Source organism: Buteo buteo, chromosome 1 (assembly GCF_964188355.1).
Source record: "Buteo buteo chromosome 1, bButBut1.hap1.1, whole genome shotgun sequence".
Classification (NCBI taxonomy): domain Eukaryota; kingdom Metazoa; phylum Chordata; class Aves; order Accipitriformes; family Accipitridae; genus Buteo; species Buteo buteo.
The window spans coordinates 6,318,963-6,329,179 of record NC_134171.1 but is presented as its reverse complement, the minus strand read 5'-3'; the positions used below and the strand labels follow the sequence as shown (position 1 = coordinate 6,329,179).

The window sequence follows — 10,217 nt, the reverse complement described above, 5'->3', positions numbered from 1 at the left end:
CAATGGTCACTTAGATACATGAGTAAGCAGTTCCTGGGTTACTTAAGGGCTGGCTCTAAATCTTTTGAAGGTGCTGGGAATCCCTCCACTGCTTTTAGATCAAACTCAGCAGTCCAAAATCCAAACAGAGCTATTCCACACCTGGTGCGACTGAACCCCAGCAGGACAAGACTGACCACCTTGTCTTTTTTGCTAGTGGCAGTCTGCCCTTTCCCTCCCATTATCACTATCACTGCATCACCTGAGACGCAATTAAAAATCAAGACATGGAGGAATTAACCCTAAAGCCAGGAAGATGGTATCTGTGCTGGGAAGGGGTGAGCGAGAGGGGGATGAGGCGGGAGCTGCCACCCGCCCACTGGTCTCAGATATTGCACAAATGGCGGTTGGCCAGTGCTGGGGCAAGTAGTCGGTCCCGATCCCAAGCACATGGAAGTCATCTGACGTTTCGTCATGGCTTCATTATATTTTGGATCAGGCCAGCGGTTTGTCTTGCATCACTACCCTGTATGTTATGCAGGTAGCCAGTGAAGAGGCACTGTGCCGGGCTGCCAATAATTCTGTTTTCTGAATAGCCTGCAGGGAGGGCCTTACATCATGGCAGATGCATATATGTTAAATAGCCGCAATTTCATGCTTAACTTCATTAATGATGCTACATTCCTCATGAAGACATTTATATTTATGCTCTACCCGCACACACAGCGCCCCACAAACAGCTTATGCAAACGGCAAGAATTGGGAGTTGATCGTTTTGCATAATGGCTGCTCTAGGACGGATTCTTCTTTCCCAGCAGCATGAATCAGGAAGGAGTCTCGGGAGCGCCTGTTGACAGCAGACACCCCGCCTGGCCCGCTAGCCGACGGCTCCGATTTCTCAACTAGCCTGTCATTTTAAGCAGGTGCAACTCCACTCGAAAAACAGATTTGCAAAACCGATCGAGCCAACAGTCAAGCTCAGACTTCGTACCTCCTGCTAGCTAGCACCACGCTGGAACCAGCCCCGCTTCTTTTACTTTTGAAAGCTTTTATTTTTTTTTTTTACTAAACCAGGCTGAAAAAGGACAGTTGTAATTCAGACCGTTGACAAAAACAAACAAACAAAAAAGCCCAGAGTGCCCACTCTGCACAGCAGGACCACGAGAGGCTGCAAGTCAGCTCAGATGCTTCTCCTTTGGGCCAAGAGCAGTCTTTTTCTGTCTTACTGCGCAGATGAAATTGTTCATAAATCTTTGCACCTTTTATCCCAAACCACGTGAAAGCAAAACCTGTCTCCCACAGAGTTTTGAAATACCTCAAACATACTGAGGAGCAACCAGGCAAAAATCTAACAATTGTTAACGTTTTATTCCCAACAGCTGTTCAGCCTGAAAAGTTTCATTAATACACTAACAAACAAAAACAAAACCAACAAAAAATTCAAAACAAATAAAACAACAAAAAAGGGAAAACGAAGTAAAATAAACTTTAACAAAGTTTAAAACACATTATAAATAAGTACAGCTCCAGAGCATAATTTACAAATATAAAACCACATAGAAACATATGTACAGAAGAGTTACATTACGTACAAATATGTATAAAAATACTCCAGTGTTTATTCTCGTGCTAAAGCTGCATGGCTAGAGTTATCTTTGGTACTAAGCTCCGGGAAAAAGATTGTTTTACAAGACACGGCCCTGGCTGTACAATATGCCATACACAGGAAGACCAGAGCAAACCTCCGTGGGTTTCGAGGAGGTTTTGGGTGGGTGTTTACCCAAAGCATCCCCCCCATGCATTGCATATTGCAGGATCAGGGCAGAAAACAAGGGCTTACAGAGGCAATTGCTGGCAGAAGAGTTTTTTAATACATTGTACAAGGCACTTCATAAGAAATCTCTTCATTTTTTTTTTTCCTGTTCTCTTCTAAGACTCACTGGATGTCTACACTTGGCTCTTGCTGGTATCGCTTTATGGTTATAGTTTTTAAACTTCTTATTCTACATTCAGGATTAGAAACCTCTGAAAATGTTAATTCAGTTTGCTTTCATCTGCAGAATTTAGATGGCAAGCCATCTAAACCACCTAACATTTTCCAGGATGGGGAAAAGACTTTGCATCTGCCTTCTGCTGGTGTTTAAGGGGTGTTCTTATTTTGAAAGGTGAGAAGATCTGTCCTCCTGGAAGAACTCCTGGGAAGTGTCCACATTGAAATGCTGTTTGCAAACGCATATGGTCCTCCGTGCTGCCAAATACACCTGCAACTCCCATTCCCTTTGCAGCGCTCGCCGGCCGACTGCCCCAGCATCCTACACCTCCGTTCCATCCCGGGTGTAGATGAGGCTGTTAACCGTGAAGTTGTAGTAGTGGTTGTACTGGGCTCCCTGGCTGCTGCTGCTGGGATGGAAGGAGCTGTAGTATGCAGGGGAAGGTCCCGCAACCCGCTGCAGCTGGTCTGGTGAAGGCACCTCCTGAGAAGAGCTGCTGGAAGGGGTGAAAGTGCCACTGCTCAGCTGTCCAGCAGAGAAGTTCCTGTGATGCAGGTCACTGCCGAGACCCCCCGTCAGCCGGCTGCCTCCGCTGCTCAGGGAGCTCATGCCGCTGAAGAAGGTGCTGAGGCAGCTAGGGGTGGATGAAATGATACCGGAGGGAGAGGAGCTTTTTGGATGGTCCCTAGCAGAAGGCGAGGGGTCCAGCTCTGGGGGTGGGCTGTTTCCACACGGTTTGCCTGCAGCTGGGATGGGTCTCTCTTCCTCGGCTTTCAGGCCCCCCAGAGAGGAGGCCGCAGAGGCGGTCGCGGGGGCGTTGGGCTCAGAGCGCCGTTTGCGTTTGCGACGGAAGTTCCCGTTGTCAAACATCTTCTCACAGTTGGGATCTAAGGTCCAGTAGTTTCCCTTCCCTGGTGGAAAACAAGAGAAACAAGAGAGAAAGTCAACTTCTGTGACAGCGAGCCCCACCGCAGACAGATAAGCAATATTGATGTCTTGCCCGATCAGCACAGAACCCCCATCTCTCCTACACCTGTTCCTCCTCCTCTGCCTGTTGTCCAGTACAAGGATCCAAACCTTGGCTCCAGGACATCATCCCCTGCACCCCTCCGATGCCCAAGTGAACCTTACGGGCCACATGGAGGAGAAGAACCTCCCCACCCCAGAACATAAACCTCCCCGGAGGATCTGCGCCTCTGCCTCCGACCCGGCCGAAGGGAACGCGAAGCCAGGCTCCCCTTGCTCTTGGCTGCCCCACAGCAAGAAGGGGCCCTTGCAGCCTCCTCAGCAGTGGGTGACACGGTGGTGCCCCTGCCGCGGCTTTTCTCAGAAGAGCTGGTGGAAAGGCGGGCTGAGGGGAGCGCTGAGCTGTGGGGGCTGCAGACGAGCTGCCCCCACGCCCAGGACTTAGTGCGAGGGGGCTGCGGTGCTATTAGCTGTCCCCACACGCCTCTCGCCCGGGCCTGAGGGGAGCAGTGACCCCACAACGTCCCCCAGCACAGGCTCCAGCCCGGCTCGTCCCCTCCCTGCCGGGCCGGACCAGCGCTGCCCGGGCGCGCCTCCGCCCACTCCCGGGCACCGGCGGTGCCCCGGGGCCGGGCCGGCGAAGGGGCGGGCAGGGAGGGGAGCCGTGAATCACGGCCGAAGGAGCCGGGCCTTGCACAACCGGCACTCCCGGCCTGCTCGGGGAGGGGGTGAGGGCTGGGGCCAGCCGCCCCTCGCCTACACCTCCCGCGGGGGCCAGCGCCGGGCCAGACGGGGGCGAAGGGGGGCCGCTCTCCTCACAGCGCCGGGCTGGAGGGGACGAGGGAGCCGGCTCTCCTCACAGCGCCCGGCTAAAAGAGACGAGGGAGCCCGCTCTCCTCACAGCGCTCGGCTAGAGGGACGAGGGAGCCCGCTCCCCTCACAGCGCCCGGCTAGAGGGGACGAGGGAGCCCGCTCCCCTCACAGCGCCCGGCTAGAGGGGACGAGGGAGCCCGGTCTCCTCACAGCGCCCGGCTAAAAGAGACGAGGGAGCCCGCTCCCCTCACAGCGCCCGGCTAGAGGGGGCGAGGGAGCCCGCTCCCCTCACAGCGCCCGGCTAAAGGAGACGAGGGAGCCCGCTCTCCTCACAGCGCCCGGCTAAAAGAGACGAGGGAGCCCGCTCTCCTCACAGCGCCCGCCCCGAGGGACCCGCCGGACGAGGGGGACGGCTGCCGCCCGCTCTCCTCACGGTGGTGCCGGCGGCCCCGCGGGGTCTGCGCCCACCGCAGCCCACCCACCCTCCCTCCCTCCCTCCCACCCGGCGCGGCGCGGCTTGGCGGCCTCACCGGGGTCGTCCTCGTCGCGGGGCACCTTGCGGAAGCAGTCGTTGAGGCTGAGGTTGTGGCGGATGCTGTTCTGCCATCCCGCCTTGCTGCGCTTGTAGAAGGGGAAGTTCTCGGCCACGTACTGGTAGATGTGGCTGAGGGTGAGCTTCCTCTCGGGGGCGCTCTGGATGGCCATGGCGATCAGCGCCGAGTAGGAGTAAGGCGGCCGCACCAGCTTCAGCAGCTCCTCCTGGCTGGCCAGGCTCAGCCAGCTCAGCTCCGCGCCGCCCGCCGAGGGCGAACCGGGCGCCGAGGGCGAGCCCACCAGCTGCCCGCCCCGAGAGCAGCCGTACGAGGCCGGCGGCAGGAAAGGGGCGGCGGCGGCGGCGGCGGAGCCCGGCGGGCCCTGCAGGTAGGGCGCGGGGCTGTTCATGCCCCACAGGTAGCCGGCGTTAGCGGGCGCCCCGTAGTCCCCCAGCGCGTAGCCGCCCGCCCGCTGCCCCGAGGAAGCGGCGGCGGCGGCGGCGGCCGCGGCGGCGGCGGCGGCGGCGGCGGCGGCGCCGGGCGGGTGGAGGCTGGGTTGGGGGTAGACGCTGAAGTTCTCGCTGCAGTACACCGCCATGTCGGGGGCTTCTTGGGCGCTGCGGGGCTGCGGGGGCGCGGGGGCGGCCGCCGGTGCCGCCGAGGCTCTGGGCTGCGCCTGCTGCAACTCACCGGCGCTCATAATCCCTGCCCATGCAGGGCGGCCGGCGCTCCCCGCCGCTCCCGTCCTCTCCGGCGGGCAGCCGCCGTCGTCGTCGCGTCGTCGTCCCGTCGTCTCTCTTCTTCCCCCCCCCCCCCCCGCGGCCCCGGTGGCCCCAGACCAAAAAAAAAAAAATCCCGGGGGGCTGCGGCGCGGCACCCTTATAGGAGCTGCCGTCCGCCCGGCCTCCCCGCCCGCGGCCGGGGCTGGGCGGGCGGCGGCGGCGCGCAAGGGAGCAGCCAGTAGCGCGGCTCCGCGGCGGGGGAGGGAGGCGGAGGGGGGCAAGGCCGGGCCCCAAAAGCGGCGATAGGGGAGGGACCGGGGCGGGGGGACCTGCGGGAGGCTCCAGGGATTTGGCTCCCGGCAGCGCGGGGGCAGCATCCCCGAGACTGCACCCCCCCCCCCCTCCCCACGCTGTGGTCCCCGTCGCGGGGGTCTCTCCGCCCTTGCCCCGGCGCTCAGGGATCCGATCCCCCTTTCCCAGGGATGCCATCGTCCCCGATCCCTTCTGATCCCTTCGGTCCCGAAATTGAGGTCCGGGGGGGGGGGGGGGGAGATTAGCATCGCTGCGGTTGCCCCGACGGGCGCGCGAAGGGTGAAATTCGCTTAAAGTCGTGTTATTTATGTGTAATTTTGCCGCCCCGTCTCACAACAGACGGCGCTGAGATGGCAGTTAATTAGCTCGGGATAAGGAATTGCCCGAAATTAAACAAACAAACAACATCGGCGTGTTCGCTCGGTACTGCGGGAGGAACGGGCTGGCAGTCGCGGGGCGCGATTGGAATGAATAAAAGTCGATTTTCCCCTTCGTGCCTCGGGGGAAGCTCGAGGGAAAGAAAGCGCATCCTCCTGCAGAGGAAAAACTCGCGGTATTCCTAACGATCCCGACACCCCGCGGTTTATACGGGGACCAGCTCCGGCAAATCCTTCTCGTCCGGGGCGAAGCACACCGTCGGACCCACACGTATAACGAGAAAAAGACGGCCAACGGTGCGGGAGAATTTAGAGAGTCTTTGTCTGTCGCTTAGAAGGTGTAAATCCCCGGGTCTTAAACGGGGTCGTTACTCCCTTCTCTGCTGGTGAAAATGCGTAAAAATCCCCTTTCTGGGTACAGATGCCAAGCGCTCTCCCCAGGGTTGCAAGCGCCGGGTGTCTTGATTTGACGTCAGGATTTTGGGGAGAGAGGAACGTTTGGGAAAAGTCTTTGCGTTTTATGTCTTCGATAAAATAGTTATAAACACTCACATAAATCAGTGAAGCCGGATCGGGGCAGCTTTCCCGGGCTACCTCCAACCCCAAATTTTCATCCCTCATGTGATCTAAGCAGGGATGTAGTAACTGGAGGACTTTCACCATTATATTTCGTTTTAAAACAAGTGGACAGACAGTTTGGAGACAATCATTTAAAAGTAAGTGTGATAAAGAATTATGATTTTGGGTTTCCTTCTTTAATCATAAGAGGATGTGTTTGGTTTGGGGTTTTTTGGGGTGGGTTTTTTTTGGGGGGGGGGTCTGTTGTTATTTTGTTTCTGTCACTGTTGCTGCTGCTGATTTTATTTTGTATCTTTTGGGGAAAGAGCTTACCGTGTGTATGTGGATAGCCAGAACAGCAGGAGAAAAATCTGCATTATGTTTCGTAAGGTGCTTTCTCCCTTCTCAGCTTCCTTGCCTTTATCATTTTTAACAGCTCCGCATCTCTTTGGAGAAAGGTCGCACTGGAAAATGCTGATCTGAAGTCTGACCGGACAACAAGCATCTAAAACAAGCAGTTTGTGGGGAAATCACAGCTAGAAAGGACATCTATAGGAAAAGAAACAGGTAGATTTTTAAAAAGCAACTTCCCTCTGTGTTTGAAGAGCTAAGTCGAAAAAGTTATTCTCTAAAATTACAACAAATCTGTGTTTATGCATTTGCTTAAAAAACCCACGATCTTTGCAAGAGGGAGAGGTATCACCGTATATCGCTCGAAATTGGGATTTATTGCTTCAGGGATTTGATGTATTTGGGCAAAGGCAGAGCCATCTAGAGGAACAGCCCGGCTATGACGAGGCGGGGAAGGCAGTTTCCCTCAGAGGCATGGTATGCTGCCTTCGAGTTTTCTTTAGTTGATTTCTCTGCTTCCAACAAAGGAAATGGGTGAGAAAATAATGCTGAATTAGCTCTAATAAAAATGCGTGTCCTCAGAAAACTCCAGCTTGCTTTACCAAATAGTAAGGAAAGTGAAACAAAAATAGCTTTAGAGAGGTTATTACATAGTTGGGATGGCACGGATATGCAAACCAACACTTAATTTAAAGAGTGGAGAGAATAAAGCTTTGATGGTGTGACGGCTGTAAAAATGTTTAATTTTCTTAATGCGCTTATTCTGCAAGTAGCACGCCGTGTTGCCTCGAAACATCGTCAGCTCTCAGTACAAACCTGTTGCTGTTACCTTCTGCCAAGGCACGAGGAGAGCAGCATGAAGAGATCCAGCACTCTGCCCCTCTGCTTTCTAAATGCTGCTTTTTTTCCAGAGAGGTCTGGGAGATGTTTGCCTTTCAGAAACACACCGAGAAGCTGGCAAGCGAAGTGCCGAAACGCAAAACTGAAATCAGTTTCAAGGTAAGAGTCTGAGGCTACTGTCCATCACTGCGAGCAGATTCGGGGTTGGGCTTGAGCAATGCTGTGAAATTACTCTGTTATTACCGAGACGCTGGGACATTTGTTAGCGCTGGCATTACAAGTGTGGCAGTAAGTTCTGCCGGGTAGAGGAGCTCATGGCACCTGGGAGTCGGGGCTGAACCGTATCCCCAGCCAGCTGCGATTACGTGCAAACCTCTCCAGCCAGCTGCCTTGGAAAGTGTTTCAAGGCTTCCCGAGGAAAAGTGCTGCAGGAGAGGAAGATCCTCCCCATCCTTGCCTTGTGCTAGCCACACCATTGGCTTTGGTGTTGTGCTTGTCCTTGTCGTGCATGTGGCAAGCGCTTTTCCCCCTGCTAGGAAGACACTGTCTTCGCCTCTAAGGCCCTGCTTCTCTGAACATGTAGGTACAGGCTTCACTTTCCTGTTGTGAATTTCAGGTGTGTACAGCTGAACATGGAAACCTGAAAATGCCTCAGATCTGAGCACCCAGTCTCGCAGTGGCAACCGATACCTGCTTCCACCTGGGTCTCTCTCTCTGTCTCCCGAGGATGCTGAGGTCAAGGTACAGGGAACATGCTGGAGGATCAGGACCTAATAGCCCATATTGGCTGCTATTGACTTTACCGGTAGGAGAGAGAGACCAGGATCCCTTCAATGGCTCCAAATTGCTGCAGTGAAGCAGGAACCACAGGTTTGGTTTGTTTTGGCTGCATTTGCAATATAAGTCTCACTTTCTCCCTAGGGCTGGCAAGAGGCAAGGCAGTAACTCGATGGCCCACATATAAAAGAGTTCTTCATGTGCAGATGGTATCTTTCTCCAGAGTCATCAACGAAATTGGGAATGAGTTCTTCATCCTCAGGGACAAGACAGGAGAATTATCTTTTCTCTCGCAGTGGTCCAGGACTGTGGCTCCACTCTCAAGAATATCAAGGAATTGACTAAGAACAGCTCAAATGAAATTTAAACTGTAGTACCATTCCCTTATTTTCAGCTAAGCCTATTCCTTCCTAGACTGGGTGCTTTACACCTATTAATCTGCTCCAAGTAAGTCTCTTTTTTTCACTCACCCTCTGATTTGTCCTGTAAATGGGTAACAGAGAGAGAATATCATATGGTGTGCAATAGATGTTTCACTGCCATGAATTTGGGAAGGGTGTTCTGTGTACGTGTATACAGGTTGAAGTAATTTTTATCCCTTACCTAAGGAGAATAATGTATATTCCTCCCTCCTTGTATCTAGTCATCTATTGGACTTAAGTTCTGGTGATCAAATTTTGCCAACTTACCTTATGATATGATCAGAGGTTTTCAAATATTTCTTGATTTTTGAGACCCTACAACATTTCCTGGGGACATGTCCTCATTCCACGATTTTCAGGCTACTGACAACAGGCTTGGTTTGGTTTTATTTCTAGTTCACAGTCTCTGTAAAAACACTGTGGGCCGCAGACTGAGGGTTAGCATTTTGGAATAGCAAATGTTTTCCTGGTGCATTTATATGGTGCTGAGTGTGATGGAGCCCCTGGACTCTGCCACAAAGCAAGGAATAAATCATAGCTGATCGCAAGCTGTAGTTACTCCAGCACTTCAGGCTGTTGTGAGCGAACACCATTGCTGAAAGAACCAGTTCTGCTCTGTGTCCACTCCTGGCTGCTTTTTCTGGCTGCTGTGCTCGCACAAGTGTTTCTGTGGCTGTGGACTGGGGCACTGATCCAGGTTGAGAGGAACACCCTCTTCCCAATCCTTTTTTTTTTTTTTTCTTTTTTTTACCCCCTCAGGTTAGTTTTAGCTTGGGCCTGCCTAGCCCCTTCCTGAATGAGAGCTTGTTAGTGACTGATTAGCCAAAGTTTTGATAAAAGCTTCATTGTTTGTAACCTCTGTAAGCTACCCGGAGCTGTGCTCCTAATAAAAGTGGGATTAAATAGACAACTTGGGAGTGAGACAGTTATGAGTGGGAATTTCAGAGTTTTGGGGGACAAAGGGATGTGGCCAGGCTTCAGTAACTCTGCGTATCAGAAGTGATTTTACCAAAAAGGGGAAAGAAGCCTGACTTTGGTTTTTGGGGGAAAGAGGAGCCTGGTGGGAGACAGAAAGAAGTCAACTGTTTGCGGGTGGATTAAGCACACGCTCCAGGTGTTTGGAAACACGTCTGCAGACACTCTCATTGCCCTGCATTCCTCCTGGCTCTCCTTGGGCTTAAGATTCATAAAAAGTATTTAAAAATCCCCACTCTGATCGCACAAATTTAATCCTTCCTCATTTTATTTTTGCAACAATAAAAAAGTTTGCCTGACAATGAGGTGTGACTAACTCAGTACTATCGGATAGTGTCTTTTCTGAGAGGAGTGTTAAGCAGGAGGCTTCATCCCTCCTGCTTGAAGCTAGAAACTGACCTGGGCTGAAATAAAGCAACATCTTTGTGCTTTTTACTTGTTTTTGATATGTAATGGGATATTTGAAATGGAGCTTGGTGTTCTGGGCTTGTTGCCCTACAGTGATCACTCCTACTGAGTAAGGTAAAGGCCAGTATTTTTGGTCTTAAGTCATCTGAATAGGCCCCCTCTGCCCTGGAATGAGTAATGGAAGTAGAAAAAC

At 53.1% G+C, this 10,217-nt stretch overlaps 1 protein-coding gene and 1 long non-coding RNA gene across 2 annotated transcripts; one reads left to right on the top strand and one right to left on the bottom strand.

The window, feature by feature from the left end:
• Window positions 1-1,114: 1,114 nt before the first annotated feature.
• FOXI3 (forkhead box I3) lies at window positions 1,115-4,982 on the bottom strand. The gene is made up of 2 exons (XM_075040567.1): window positions 4,280-4,982; window positions 1,115-2,881 (listed from the first exon to the last, which is right to left on the bottom strand). The coding sequence occupies exons 1-2, from the start codon at window positions 4,980-4,982 to the stop codon at window positions 2,292-2,294; spliced, it is 1,293 nt and encodes a 430-aa protein (XP_074896668.1). The 3' UTR covers window positions 1,115-2,291.
• Window positions 4,983-6,054: 1,072 nt separating this feature from the next.
• On the top strand, window positions 6,055-8,210 carry LOC142036860 (uncharacterized). The gene is made up of 4 exons (XR_012652242.1): window positions 6,055-6,409; window positions 6,688-6,818; window positions 7,514-7,601; window positions 8,059-8,210. It is a non-coding gene; the product is annotated as an uncharacterized LOC142036860 (long non-coding RNA).
• The last annotated feature ends 2,007 nt before the right edge of the window (window positions 8,211-10,217 follow it).